This window comes from Ranitomeya variabilis, chromosome 2 (assembly GCF_051348905.1).
Source record: "Ranitomeya variabilis isolate aRanVar5 chromosome 2, aRanVar5.hap1, whole genome shotgun sequence".
In the NCBI taxonomy this organism is placed as follows: domain Eukaryota; kingdom Metazoa; phylum Chordata; class Amphibia; order Anura; family Dendrobatidae; genus Ranitomeya; species Ranitomeya variabilis.
This window is the reverse complement of record NC_135233.1, coordinates 874,511,173-874,527,301: the sequence shown is the minus strand read 5'-3', so window position 1 is coordinate 874,527,301 and position 16,129 is coordinate 874,511,173. Positions and strand designations below refer to the sequence as shown.

Here is a 16,129-nt window from a genome sequence, read left to right as displayed (position 1 = left end):
AAATGTTAATTAACAATTTTAAGAGGTACCAAGTACATAGAAAAAGGTCCTTTATATAACAAGTGTCTATCCCATAAAAAAACGGCTAAACCGTACCACCTGTGCCACAAAAAGATCTTAATCTAAGGAGGACATTAATCCTCACAAGGAAAAATGCCAGGCAAACTCACCCATAATTTTCCACACTGCGGCCTGAGTGAAGCAGCCCCAACGCGCGTTTCGCGTATGGCTTCCTCGGGGGGCGATGGCTCACTGTGTGCTGCTGCCGCTCATATATATATAGGGGCTATAATCAGGGATAATACGTTCATTCGGCGCATGCGCAGAGTATATCCCCACTGCAACCGCATTGCCTCCGGTCCTCAGTTCCGGCTACGCCGAGCGGGAACTCCCGCGTGACGTCACTATTCGGCGAAACCGGAAGTGTAAGAGGACACATAGGAACAACACACTTCTCATGAAAAGACTGTCCCCAATGAAGTACATCACCAGATCTATAGTCAAGGAAGGGGTCATGAATACATAGCCATGGAAGGCCCAGGAAAAGTGGAGGTAACAGGTCAGGAAGAACATAAAGGCAATCTTCTACTTATGCAACACTCCTATCTGGAGTTCCACTTGTTCTGCAACAACTTGAACAACCTCAGATAGAGCCCTTTAATTGACAGATGCCATCATTAAAGGATTCTGAAGGCGGCGGATGGGAATCTGGTACCAATCCACCACCAATCCCATTTCCAACTTTGTTTTTTATATTAACAATAATCCTTTCAACTTAAGTTTCACTTATTCATGGAATAAAAATTGTATTAATTTTTTGGATCTTTGTCTTGAGGGTTTCCCCTTCGAAAACATCAGAAGTTATACCTACCGAAAAGAAACCGCAGGTAATACCATCTTACACGCCAAAAGTTTCCACCCCCCACATACTATTCAGTCGATTCCTGTAGGTGAGGCTTTGAGAGCACGTAGAAACTGCAGCTCCAAGTCATCATTCAGCCGTGAAAAAACAATTATCAAACAGCGGTTCCATCAGAGAAAATATCCTAATTGGTCTGTGAATAGAGCCTTTGATATTGCTGACTCTAAACAAAGGTCAGAGCTTATTGAACCCACTGTGACTAATAGCCGCACTCAAACAGATGTTGCATCTAAAACAAATTCTTCTGGTAGAGCGCATCTGACACAGCCAGTGTTGGTTCTCACTTATAGCACTTTTTTTAAATCAGTTTCTCAAATTGTCACACGTAATTTAAATCTACTTAAAGATGACCATATTATGGATTGTATTTTGCAAAATGGTATTAGCATTGTTCCTAGACGAGCCCCCACTTTAGGGAATGCCTTATCGCCTAGTTTTTTACATTCCAAAAAAACTAAAAATAATGCAGACTGGTTGTCTGTTACGGGCTGTTTCAAGTGTGGTTCACGTTCCTTCAAAACTTGCACGTACGTGAAAAAAACCGCACATTTCTATTGTTCACAAAACATAACCATGTTTTCTATAAAGAAATTTCTCAATTGTAACTCTGATTATACAGTTTATATTGGGGAATGCACTGAATGTAAATTGTTTTATGTTGGATCTACTATCAGGAGGTTCAAAGAAAGATTCAGGGAGCATCTTTATGATATAGTGCATCCCACACTCCGACATGTTTCTAATGTTTCAAATCACTTCATTAATATTCACAACAGGCAAACCACGTATCTTAAAACCTTTGCCATTGAGCAGATACCAAAAGATATACGTGGAGGTGATCGGGAAAAGAAACTGCGTGATAGGGAGGCTTTTTGGATCTTTAGACTCAATACCAGAGCTCCATTAGAGTTAACTTTAAGGAAGGAAATCATGCTTCATTAGTAAAGTTTTCTGTGGTTTGAGCTTTTCTCATCTTTTTTTTCTCATCTTTTTTTTGTGATTCTGCATGTTCTTTATATATAGATGTATACATTCTTTATATTTATTTCCGCCAACTTTCTTGTTATGTAATTTTGTTCACCTTTGCTGAGTTTATTATGTTTGTATTCGAATCATGTGTTCATTTTAATTGTACTCACCTGCTGTGAACTGTTTTATTGCAACCATGTGTTCTTGTCAGCATACTGAGGACTAAGGGCACATCTGCTGCCCGAAACGCGTCCAGTCAGGTGCTGGTTGCTCTCCGTCACCTTCATGCCGGTCATGTTCTAGCAGCGTTTTAAAATGTTCAAATAAAATTTTCGCATTTTGTCCTGGAGCTGGATTCACACCGTCTTTTTCTACATGCTAATCAGTGTTGTGGCAGCAAAACTTTGTCTCCGTACTCGGACTGATTTCCACCATCTCGTTTGAACTAAGGGTGAGCTGAAATATCATTTTCTTTTTTTGTACCAATCCACCACTGCTTGGTACATGAAGTTTCCAGCCGAACCGGAATTCGGATAGGTGGTCTCAACGAACCGCTAACCTCCACATTATTATTATTTATTTATATAGCACCATTAATTACATGACGCTCTACATGAGAAAGGGGTTACATACAGAGTTGTAGATATCATTTACAGTAAACAAATTTACAATGACAAACTGGTACAGAGGGGAGAAGACCCTGTCATTGCGGACTTACATTCTATGGGATATTGGGGAAGAAACAGAAGGTTGGTGCGGCAGCTCTGGTGGTGGTAAGGCGGCAGCTCTGGTGGTTGTGACACAGCAGCTCTGGTGATGGTGGCGTGGCAGCTCTGGTGGTGGAGAGGTGACAGCTCGAGTGGTGGTGAGGCAGCAGCTCGGGTGGCGGTGAGGCAGCAGAATGGTTATTGCAGGCTGCAGGCTTTCCTGAAGACATGGATTTTCAGGTTCCGTCTGAAGGATCCGAGAGTGGTGAATAATCGGACGTGTTGAGGCATGGAATTCCAGAGAATGGGGTATATTCAGCAGAAATCTAGGAGGTGGTTGTGTGAGGAACAAATAAGTGTGGAGGAGAGTAGGAGGTGTTGGGAGGATCGAAGATTACGTGAGGGAAGATATTATACTGATACAGTCAGAGCCAATGGTAGAGAAGTATTACTCTCACCCAGGGTAGTCTCTCCTACAGACCCTGGGCTTTGGAGTTTACTGACTTCTCAGGACACCAGTGGATAAGATGATCTATGACATCACAGTAGTATCACAAACCCTTTCTTGGTGGTGCTCCTGTGGTTGCTCAGCTGTCTTAACATGTTCGATCTACATGAGTTCAAGAGAAGCAGCTGCCAGAGGAGGCTGAAAAATGAGTGGTCTTTGGCAAAGTCAGTCGCTATGATCTCTTCTCACGTGTTGTCTCTCAAGTACGTTCTTGGAACCTGAGGTAGATCAGTGTAGCCAGGGAAATTAGTTCATAAAGAGTAGTTCATCTTTAATCCTACAAGACAAACCCTTCGGGAAAGAGGCTACCAGTGCCTTACTGTTCCAGCTGTGTTCTGCAGACAGGGTGTGGAACCGCATGGCATATTGGCTTACACTCAGACCCTCCTGGCACAGTCTGAGGATGAAGGATGCAGTTCAAGTGACAAAGTGACAAGGACTGGCTTATTGAAGACCTTATGGAACACCCATTGGAAAGTCTGCAGATCTGAGTTCACAGGATCCAGTCTCTTCCATAAGAGGATGAGCCATGCTAGGGCCTCTCCTCCTAGGTGAGACAATAGGAATGCTAATTTTGCCCGATCATAAGGAAACAGGTGGGTCAACAGTTCTTAACGCAGTGTGCATTATTTATTAAACCCATTACACTGCTTGTGATCCCCATCATAATGTGATGGAGCAGACAGACGAGGGCCAGCTCCAGATGAGTTGATGGCTGAGTAGTGTGAGGCAGTGACCTGTGTCATATGTGAGGGTCGCTATGTGTCCCCCAAGATATGCTCAGAAGCGTATAAGATCCTCTGGAGTGCCTTGTGCTCACAGCAAGTTGCCTGTGAGTCACAAGGGAGAATAAAAGTGAGTGTGAACTTGGTCAAGTTATTTGACCAAGGAATTGTTCAGGAAAAATAGGTATGGGCTTTTATTTTTGAAATGGACTGCAGGAAGGTAGTGGGGCATGTCCGTTTCCTCCATTGCAGATCTTATAAGTGGTCGATGGCCACAGAGTCTGGAGGAAAGAAAAAAAAAACCCTGCAAGAGGTTTTTGGGTATGTCAGTTTTGCTCTTGTGAGCAGACAGAACAGTTGGTCTGCAGAGCACTCCCTGTGAGAGGCAACACAGGGAAAAGTGGAGCCAAAAGGTCTGGCACCCCTGCGCACACGGCAGTGCGGTCGCTCACGGCAATTGGTCCCGGACTGTCTTTTTGTGTCCCCGGCTGCGATCTGGAGGTTACAGCGTGCTGTGCACTGTGTGAGTTTTTTCTGGACATTAAACACATTTTGTTTTGAATGTGCTTGGGTCACTGTCTCCTCACTGCACAGGGTGGACGCCGCTGAACCACAGTAGCCACTGCTTAGGATACTGCAGCTTGAACTGGAGCCGATGCAGCAGCCAACATCAGGGTGTCCAAGCTTGTGTTCACAGACCGCAAGTAGGCCAGGATTTTATTCGGCTGATCTCATTGGTGGGACATATCTTGTGACAACTCTGAGAGCAGAGGAGTATTGTGACCAGTGGGGTCCATGGCCTGAACAAACTGTCATGCTGGTGAATCATGGACACACTGCACTACGGGCCAGGCTTGCTCTGAAGAGGAGTGGTTAAGCAGCTACCTGGTTTCCACTAGAGCCCCTGACAGAGGAACCCCTGATAGGTTTGAGCTGCTGGTAGCTGACAAGTGCTACTCCAGGGCAGTCCCTGGAGCTGTGGCTGCTGACCCAAAGGGTCAGGAAACCAATGGCGGACACAATTTCGGAGTCACCGGTAGGCCAGAATTCAATATAACAAATATGAACTAGAAAACTAACACTGCTTAGGCACATCCCTACAAGGAAGGGTGCCTTAAATACTTAATGCCTTCCAGCTATTAGATTAGGGCATTTCCAGGAGTGCACGCACTGCCCCTTTTAAAAGAAACGAGTGCGCATGTCCTTAGCGAACCGCGGGGCCCCAGTGTGACATGTGTAGGCTTTGGGAGCAGGAAGCCACAGCAAGTGAAGGAGACACCACTGAGCAGTCATGGCAGTATGTCAGCATTCCTACCGGGAGGAGGTAGAGGACCATGCAGTGATGCCAGCGCTGGTATTACACTTTCCCTTACTAGTTGTCACTTAGGTGCATTACCATGCCCACACTTGTTTCTACTTTAAAAATGTCCACCGCTAGTTATGCATGCGCGTCGGAGCTTCTGTCTGCCCATTCACGTCTCTAATGGCATTCACATGGGGCAATGTGGCTCTTTGATATCACAAGAACTTTTTCCTTTCACCCACACTGTCACTGGGGTTTCAAGAACTGAAGTGTATGAGGCTAAAGTCCGCTTCTCATGCACCCGATTATTGCGGTGTTGATCCTCTACACCTGATGGGAAGCATATACTGTATATAGAATGTCCTCTCACACATGCCCACAAACCCCTGTGGGATGTGCACGTGATACAAGCGGGGCTGCAGATGCATACAAGGACATATCAATCTATGGGTAAGCACTAGTGATGGGCGAGCACTAAAATACTTGGGTGCCAGTTGCTCAGGCCGAGAAAATTGGAATGCTCGGGTACTCGACCCGAGCAACGAGCCCAATGTAAGTCTATGGGAAACCCAAGCTTTTTTGGCGCGACCCTCCCAGAAGTCCTTTTAGGGTCTAAAACCATCTGAAATCGATGGGAGCAGTGCTCAAATGACACGGGAACATCATGGGGAAGACCCCTGGAAGCATTTCTGACTCATAGGTCACTGCTATGAACAATGTTGTCAGAGTCTTACGCCACTTTTACAGGTGCACATTAAAACATACAAAAATGAAACCAAAATGGATTTTCCTGAGAAATATGTTAAGGAACATCCTTTCCAGGGTAATAATTTGTATGTTAGACAAAATAAATAACCCATAACAAAAATGTTCCTCTACCACTTGGGCTATGTTCACACGTAGTGTTTTTGATGCGTTTTTCAATTTTACCATTGCTTTCAACCAAGACAAATGCATTCACTGGGAAATGTAATTTTAACATTTTACAACCTTATTTGGCCATGTGGTGTGTGACACTTCATCAGACACTTCTTAAAGGAGGGACTCTGAATGTCACAAGTCTATTTTTTTAGGGCCAGCTGTCAGCCCTCACTATTCTTAGAGAGCCATCAGCCAGCTATGCTTTGTTGTTCCAATTATTAAGCAGTGAGTCCCTTATACTGTTATTGCACATGCAGTGAGTGGCAGAGCTGCCCAAAATTTGGACGCACCCCAACAACTCATTAAACAGACGTCATGAATGACCACATGCAACCAAAGTTCCCAGTATTCATTTGTTACTCCCATACTGTTTGCTTATGCATAAAATGCAAGGCCTGCCCTGCACCAAAGTTACATTCACCCCAATAAGCCTTTGAACTCACGTACTGGATGGCCACATGAAAACCAAGTTCCCAGCATTTTTTCGGTACTCCCATACTGTTTGCTTATGCATTGAATGCAAGGCCTACCCTGCACCAAAGTTACACTCACCCCAATAAGCCTTTGAACTCACATACTGGATGGTCACATGAAACCAAAATTCCCATTATTATAATTTTTTTTAAGTCACCTAAAGATTGCCCATCAAGTGAATACAAAGCCTGCCCAAAATTTGCACACACTCCAATCCCTCAAGGAAGATATGCGGAAGATGGCCTCCGAATAAATGTTTTCTGAGTTTAAAGGAGCGGGTCTCCTATACTTGTAATGCCCATACACTAAGTGTATGGCTGCAAAACATTTCCCCCTGGGGGTACACCTCAACATACTGTGTAAACATTTTTGGAACGGGCATCGTAAACACCCCTGAAAAAAATTACTTGGCTGTTGCATGACTGAACACGTTCACCCTGAAGATCTAGTGGTGGTGTTGGAAGAGACGTGGAGGATGGCATCCGAAAAATGTTTTCCCAGTTTAAAAGAGCTGGTACTCTCGCAGCATCTTCCCAAACTTTGCATTCCGTGTGAGTACCCCGTGCCTCTGGGCCCCTGCAATGAGAGGGTCTGAGAAAACTCTCCCAGAACTTTGCCACTGATCCCCTGCCTCTGCTGGATTGGAGTTGTGTGTCTCTTGCTTGTACTTCTTGGTTGTCCAATGAACTGTGACCTCTGCCGCCAGTCTGTTCAGATGGGAATTCTTTTAATAATTCTGCAACAATAGCCCTCTGGTACTGCACCATTTTAGTACACCTGTCCAACAAACTGTGACTTCTGCCGCCAGCCCTTTCAGATGGGAATTCTTTTAATAATTCTGCAAGAATGGCCCTCTGGTACTGCACCATTTTAGTACACCTGTCTGCCTCTGAAAGAGGAGATTGAAAGTTCTCTTTGTAGCATGGGTCTAGAAGTGTCACCAACCAGTAATAAGTGTCACCGAAAATTTTGATAATGTGAGGGCCACGGGAAAGGCAGCGCAACATAAATTCAGCCATGCGTGCCAGACTGCTAACAGGCAAGACTTCCGTGTCCTCACCAACAGGATGACTGACCATGCTATCCTCCTCCTCCCTGTCCTCAGGCCATCCACGCTGGACAGATGGTATGACAGTTGTGCTTATAGTACCGTCTATAGTGCATGAAAGTAGCTTCAGTTTGTCCTCTTCCTCATTGTCAATCAATGCATGTTGGGATAACATGAGGCTAGGCTGTGTGTAATTACCCTGTATGGTTCCTTGCTCCATCTTAACGTGCTCCGCCTGCAATGCATCCACTTTCACTGTGAGCAGAGAGCTTTTCAGAATGCAAGCGGGATGGTGACTCCAATTATGGTGTCATCACTTTTGAACAGCTCTTCAGAGTGTCCAATTGTTGGATCAGTTGTCTCCGGGCACTTAGAATGGTGGGAGGATGGCTAATCAGGGTGAGAAATATGTGGTCCAGACTCACAGCTACTCAGACTTGACCGTGAGGAAGACAAGGTGCTGGTGGTGGTGGCAAAGTAACTGGAAGCATGATCCGCCATCCAACCAACAACCTTTTGACACTGAATTGGGTTCAATAGTTGTGTTCTGCGGTCCCCTAGTAATTCAGACAGGATGGTCAGGCGAGACGATTTTGGTGTTTGTTGTGTTTGTTGTGGCCCAATTTCAGCTTGCCCATGGCCTCGGCCTCTGCATGCACCATCACTATCTCTCTGTTGGAGTCCCTCAAAGCTCTGTCCTGGGGCCCCTACTTTTTTTCCATCTATACCCTTGGCCTAGGACAACTCATAAAGTCCCATGGCTTCCAGTACCACTTGTATGCAGACGACATTCAGATCTACCTCTCTGGACAGATGTCACCTCTCTGCTGTCCAGAATCCCGGAGTATCTATCAGCCATATTCTTACTTCTTCACCTCTCGCTTCCTAAATTCAATGTAGACAAAACCGAACTTGTCATCTTTCCTCTATTTCATGTACCTCCCCTACCCGACTTATCTATTATGGTAAATGGCATCACGCTCTCTCCCTCATCTGAAATCCACTGCCTCGGGGTATCTCTCGATTCTGCCCTGTCCTTCAAACCGCATGTCCAAACTCTTGCCACCTCCTTTCGCCTCCATCTCAAAAATATTTCCAGGATCCGTCCCTTCCTCAGACCTCAATCTACTAAAACTCTTGTGCATACCCTCATCATATTCAACTAGATTACTGCAACAGACTCCTCTGTGGCCTCCCCACTACCTCTCTTGCGCCACACCAGTCTGTCCTCAACTCTGCTGCCCAACTAATCCACCTCTTTCCTTGCTACTCCCCTGTTTCTCCCCTCTGCAAATCCCTCTAGTATGTGTTGCCACCAAGGTCCTGTAAGACCTCCCTACAATGCCTGTGCATGCTCCTGATGAGGCAGCGGATGGCCTCCTGAGGTATCTCCTCCCAGACATCGACTAAAGCCTCCGCCAATTCCTGGAAAGTTTGTGGTGCAACGTGATGTTGGTGGATGGTACAAGACATGATATCCCAGATCTGTTCAGTCAGATTCAGGTCTGGGGAACAGACGGGCCAGTCCATAGCTTCAATGCTTTCATCTTGCAGGAACTGCTGACACACTCCAGCCACATGAGGTCTGGCATTGTCCTGCATTAGGAGGAACCCAGGGCCAACCTCACCAGCATATGGTCTCACAAGAGGTCTGAGCATCTCATCTCATTAACTAATGGCAGTCAGGCTGCCTCAGGCGAGCACATGGAGGGCTGTGCGGCCCTCCAAAGAAATGCCACCCCACACCATTACTGACCTACTGCCAATCCGGTCATGCTGAATGATGTTGCAGGCAGCAGATCGCTCTCCACGGCGTCTCCAGACTCTGTCAAATCTGTCACATGTGCTCAGTGTGAACCTGCTTTCATCTGTGAAGAGCACAGGGCACCAGTAGCGAATTTGCCAATCCTGGTATTCTGTGGTAAATGCCAAGTGTCCTGCACGGTGTTGAGCTGTGAGCACAACCCCCATCTGTGGACGTCGGACACTCAGACCATTCTCATGGAGTCAGTTTCTAACCATTTGTGCAGACACATGCACATTTATGGCCTGCTGGAGGTCGTTCTGCAGGGCTCTGGTAGTGCTCTACCTGTTCCTCCTTGCACAAAGGCTGAGGTAGCAGCCCTGCTGCATGGTTGTTGCCCTCCTACAGCCCCTTCCACATCTCCTGGTGTACTGGCCTGTCTCCTGTTAACGCCTCAAGCCTCTGGACACTACACTGACAGCAAACCTTCTTGCCACAGCTCGCATTGAAGTGCCATCCTGGATGAGCTACACTACCTGAGCCACTTGTGTGGGTTGTAGAGTCTGTCTCATGCTACCACGAGTGTGAAAGCACAACCAACATTCAAAAATGACCAAAACATCAACCAGAAAGCATTGGTACTTTCACACCAGCATCCTTCGACGCACGTCACAGTGCGTCGTTTTGGAGAAAAAACGCATCCTGCAAAGTTGCCTGCAGGATGCATTTCTTCTCCATACACTTGCATTAGCGACGCATTATGACGGATTTCCACATGTCCCATCCGTCGTGCGACGGATGCGTCGTGTTTTCATGGACCGTCGGCACAAAAAAACATTCCATGTAACTTTTTTTGTGCGTCGTGTCCACCATTTTCGACCGCGCATGCGTGGCCGAAACTCCACCCCCTCCTCCTCGGAACTCACAATGGGGCAGCGGATGCATTGCAAAACTGCATCCGCTGCTCCCGTTGTGCTAAATTAACACACGGTACGTCGGGCCGACGGTTTGCGACGGCCTGTACCGACGGACTAGTGTGAAAGTAGCCTAATGAGATGTGGTCTGTGGCCCCCACCTGCATAACTACTCCTTTATTGAGTGTGTCTTGATAAATGCCTATAATTTCTATCTGTTGTCTATTCCATTTGCTCAGCAGCATGTGAAATTAATTGCCAAACAGTGTTGCTTTCTAAGAGGACAGTTTGATTTCACAGAAGTTTTATGTACTTGGAGTTATTCAGTTGTTTAAGTGTTTCCTTTATTTTTTTGAGCAGCGTATTACATTGTATGTAACCCCTTCTCATGTACAGCACCATGGAATTAATGGTACTATATAAATAAATAATTATAATAATAGTAATAATAATATCACGTCCACTTCCCCGTCCCTTGCCACGTGCCTTTCCCATTGTAAATGGACTACAATATCTTCCACGTTCACTACTAATGGCTGAATTTGGAGCGAACTTATATGTGATCTGTGTGTGGGAAAACCACAGTTTAAAATATCGGGACTGTAGGTAACTATTATTTTTTCATCAAACTGATGTCAATAACTTGCCTTAGACACAGCAATAAAATTTAAAGTGAGGCCTGAAATGGCACAATTTTGACTGCACTGATAGGCGATCCGTGTGGCAGACAAACCCCAGTGTAAAATATCTGGCCTGTAGGTAAATATTTTTTTTTCAGCAAACTGATGTCAATAAATTGGCTAAGACACTGCAACAATATTTAAATTGAGGCCTGAAATGGCACAATTTTGACCGCACTGATAGGCGATCCGAGTTATGGCCAAACCCCTGTTTAAAATACCTGCCCTGTAGGTAATTATTTTTTTTTCAGCAAACTGGTGTCTTATCTAAGACACTACAACAAATTTAACAGTTGGCACAAATGTCAGAATTTTCAATGCACTTAGATGTGAACCCTGTGACGGCCAAAGCCCTATTTAAAATAGCTGGCCTGTAGGTAAGTATGTTTTTTTTCAGCCAACTGGTGTCTTATCTATGACACAACAACAAAATTTAACAGTAGGCCACAAATGACATAATTTTCAATGCACTGAGATGTGATTTGTGTGACAGCCCAACCCCTGTTTAAAATAGTTGGATTTTTACATTGTAATTTAGAAAGGATCTGGCTGTATTCTGCATTGCCAACCAGCAAATGGCGCAGAAAAACAGTGTGCTCTGGATTGCTTTTAAAGAAAAATAATCAGGATTAAGATCCCCAAAAAAATATTCCTGGGCCCTGATACCTGGGACTATGTATATAAATATCTGTAATAGGCAGCAGCAGCAGACAGTATTGGAATAGACCCTCTTGCTATATGCAATGAAGTCTGGTTTAATACTGTATGTGGACAAATGATGAAGGTATGGTCTGCACAGCCTAGGGCATGAGTTGATTACCTTAGAATGGTTTGCACCGTATAAAGGACCGTATACTGGACGGTTAATTAAGCGGTAACTACATGTAGCTAAAGAATTGTGTAAGTTACTTGTAAGTAGGTCCAATCTAGGACTAGTGTCTTGAAACCTGGGAAGAAAACCCTCACATTAAGTCCTGGCGCAATTCATTGGTTGCTTAGTGTTGTTTGTTTACTGTATGCACCTTGCACTTTCTTATGGTGAGTGTATTGTCTTTACCTTTTTAGCATCGTATTAAAGGTTATTTTTTAATCCTTGACTTATATACATGCAATGAAGTCTGTCACATACACTGCCTGCCTGCCTAGCACTGATATCTATATACACCTTGATTAGTCCTCAGAAGGACTGTTGGTTGAGATGGATTTGTGTATTACAGATGGTATACCCACGCTAACTAATAAAATTGAAAATCTCTCCCTATCTCATCAGCAACTCTCCCTACACTGCGTGATTACGGAGCTGTCTGATGAGCAGGGCAGCGCCAGGTCTGATATAGACCTGATGACGCTGTACGGCCAGCCAATCACTGTAATGCCATAACCAACATGGCTGTGGAATTACAGTGTGTGGCAGACACTCCCTGCATTTTCATTGGTGCTCTAAAGAGTGCCAAACATGCAGGGTGGGGATCCGAACTCCCGCCGAGCAAAGCCGGAACTACTCGACGAGCTCCAAGCATCGTGAGCACTGCACTGCTCGGGCGAGCACCAAGTAGTGGCGAGCAAGCTCACTTATCACTAATCATGCAAAAATATGAAATAAAAGGTTCTTAGAATAGAATGATACTTGTAGTTATCTGTGTGTCTGAGTCTATTGAGACTACATGCACACTTATAGGTCTGATCAGTATTTAGCCATTATATTTTTATAGGGACTAACTCAAATGCAAATAGCATTTATTTGATTCTTACATAATTCATTAAAGCATATTTTACACATGAAGGCATAATGTTATAGCAGGATGACAGCATATTACCTGGTCAGATACACCTTCTCCATAACGAAGCAGTGTGACAAAATGTTCACAGTTATTTCCCAGAAGGTCGTAACATATTTCTTGTCCAATAAGAATCTCTGCTCGCTGCAGGATTTCTTCCGCTGGCAGTGGAGTGTACTTGTCGTCATACTTATTGTTCACTTTGTAAGTGTCGTCTCCCACAACATCTTTGAGGAGCTGCATCTTTACAAGAGCCTTTCTGCTGAAGACAGACTTTGCGCTTGAAAATGAAGCAACTGTGCTTTCCTCTGTCAATGTAAGATTGAACAAAATTTGAGGTGAAATTCATAAAACTCTATTTGAAGATACAAATGATTTGCAGGATACATTCCCACTGTCAACAGCTTTGTTACTCTACAGAACAATATACAAGAACAAGATGCTGACGTCACACAACAGAACAGACTCACAGCAGACTCACATTCAAAAGGCTCGGAAACCTGATATGTACCTCAAAACTTGGCACTGGGGAATGTGGAATGGATTCAAGCACCAAAGAATATAAAGAAGTTTATGACTAAAAATAATTCTAACAAAACTGTTGATTGTTAGATGATGGATGCTTATTACTTCATAAGAGTGGAAATTTAGGAAAAATAAAATGGCAAATTTTGAATTTGGCATATATGCTAAGAATAATATGGTGTTAGAATATTAGGACATCTATGTTGCTTGGATCAGTTCCTTGGAGTGCTTGTTGACTCCTAAGATGAGACATCAAAAAAGATATTATTGTTTTTTTCATTGTCTTGTCTTCCACTCTTAGTGTAAGTAGCAAGTTTTTTTTCATATACTTTAGATAGTTTGTACATATACATCAAACGATTTAGCAGCGTTAAACCACCGCCGATTAGTAAGTATTTACCAATTGGCGATCATTTACCAGTCTGTTTACACAAGCAGACCATGCTACACCATTTGCACATTAGGCAAGTGAGTATTTTTATCATATGATCATTTTTATGTACATGTTCCTACTCCAAACTGTATACACTTATTGGATGAAGCAGCTGAGTTAATGTGTATTTGTGTAACAAGGCAGGATGTAGCCTAAGTATATCAAAAACCTTCATTAAGAGTGAATTTTAAGGCAACTTGATATCCTCAGACAAAGAGGCCAAAAAAGATAACTGACTCTGAAAAGTCAGAGATTTTTAAAATTATTACAGAGGGATGCAGCACTCTTAGAATTGCTAAGATACTGAAGAGTGATCACAAAACTATCAAATGTTGTTTTTCAAATAATCAAAGGGTTTGCAAAAAAACAGATTGAGAAAAAAGCCGTACGTCAACTGCCAAATATTCGAGTAGAATCAAATGTGAAATGACCAGGAACTAGAGATGGGTGGACACCTGGATGTTTGGGTCCGGTGGGTTCGGCTGAACAGTTACAAAAAGTTCGGATTTGGGTACCAGAACAGTACCCGGACCCGAACCAGGACCCCATTCACTTGAATAGTGGGCCCAAACATCCAATGTTTGCTGCGTTGTCATGTGCATGACAGCATAGCAAACACCACTTCTGTTTGGCAGGGAAATCCCCTCTGATCAGAGAGCCGTGGTTCCGACGCAGTCAAAAGGCAGCAGGAGCGCTCAGCTGTGATTGGAGGTATCAAGTTTACCTCCAGTCACTGGTGTTAGCTGGTAGGACTACTGATCCCATCATCCGACACCTGCAACCGCTAATTACAGTGAGAGCAGGAGCAGCGGATGGGAGTATTCATCTGCCGTTCCTGCACTGTAAATAAATAATTAAAAAAAAAAAAAAAACTGCGTGGGTTTAGCAAAAATACATGCCGTTTTCTTTTTAATTACTTATTTACAGCGCATGAGCGGCAGATGAATACTCCCATCTGCTGCTCCTGTGCTCGCTGTTATTAGCGGCAGCAAGTGTCAGCTGATGGGAGCTGTAGGGAACCGTGGCTCTCTGACCAGTGGGGATGATTTCCCCGCTGATCAGAAGCAGTGTTTGCCGCACTGCCATGCACATGACAGCGCGACAAACACCTAGTGTTCGGGCAACCAAACCCAAACAGTAACACAGACTTCCTTGTGAAATCCGTGTCTGAACAGTAGGTTTTTGGTATGGACCCTGAACTTTACTGTTCGGGTTCAACCATCTCTACCAGGAACCCATTATCCTCCAGTGCTGTCATATTCCAGAACTGAAACTTCCCTGGAATGGTCAAAAGTGCACGATGTTCAGTCCTTATATGGTCAATGTAAGGAAGGCTCAAACCCGATCACCACTGAACAAGATATAGAAGGTGAAACGTCAAGAGAGGGCCAAGAAATATCTAAAGGCAGATTTTTCAAAGGTGCTATGGGTTGATAAGATGGGAGTGACTTTGATAGACCAGATGAGAGGGCCTGTAGCTGGATTAATAACAGACATGGACCTGGAGTACTGAAGTAGGTTGGTATTATTAAAGAGAAGCTGTAACACATGGTGTAAGAAAGACTGAGTGCAAATCAAAAGGGATAAGGGGAAGGGAGCCCAAACACTAGGGAAGCATGAAGTGGAGACCCCTAGGCTGATCTAATGTCACCCTGTCTGCTCTAAACTTCCTATATAGGTTCTGCACCTATCACCGAGCAGGAACCTAATCCCTTCCTCACCCTCGCGATAAGCCCTGCATAGGGAAGGACAGGATGAGCATTAGTCAATCCCCACTACCACTAGTGACAGCTGGGGTAGATAAACAAGGGGAACACTTTGCTTGAGAAGACTCAGAGAAGTAACACATACAGTACGTCCTCCAGCAACATCAAATAGGAAGATAGCCAACTGCTATAGCTCCAAGCCTCAACAGGGGAAAATAGAAATAGAAATATCACCAGCAACTCCCATCAGCAAGCTGGGAGTTATAAACACCCAGATACAGGTGTGTCCATTAGAGCCGGGGGAAGGTGGCTACTGGGTCATAGATTCAGAAGGACCAGGAAGAAGTCTGCAAAGCAAAATGCTGAGACCTTATGCAGCCAGATACAGTGTGACGATCTGCAGCCTCACACATGACAGGGGCTAGTTGCACCTTTTAGGATTGAAGATGGACTCATAATAAACTCCCAAACCTAGTGCCAGTTTTTAGAATCACCTTTTTCAAGCAATGGTATGGAAAAATGTCTGCATCTTTCAAGAAAACATTTTTATGCAGGACAATGCTCCACAAATGCATTAAAGTCACCAATGCTTGGCTGCCAGAGAAGGCCATAAAGATGAAAGAATAATGACTTGGCCATTCCATATCTGAACCAAACCCTATTGAGACATTTTGGGCCCTTCTTAAATGGGAGATTTGTGGTGAAGAAAAACCAAGCAATTGTCAGTCTGGGATGCTGAGGTTGGTGCTGCCAAAATAAATGTTGGTCGTCA

The 16,129-nt window shown here is 44.4% G+C and overlaps 1 protein-coding gene across 2 annotated transcripts in view; it reads right to left on the bottom strand.

Moving 5' to 3' along the window:
* Positions 1 to 16,129, bottom strand: part of PLAAT1 (phospholipase A and acyltransferase 1) — an 82,152-nt gene that overhangs the window by 19,380 nt on the left and 46,643 nt on the right. For both annotated transcript variants that reach the window (XM_077292925.1, XM_077292924.1), the window contains exon 3: positions 12,733 to 13,001. In XM_077292925.1, the coding sequence (XP_077149040.1) occupies positions 12,733 to 13,001 (269 nt within the window). The remainder of the gene's footprint in view (positions 1 to 12,732; positions 13,002 to 16,129) is intronic.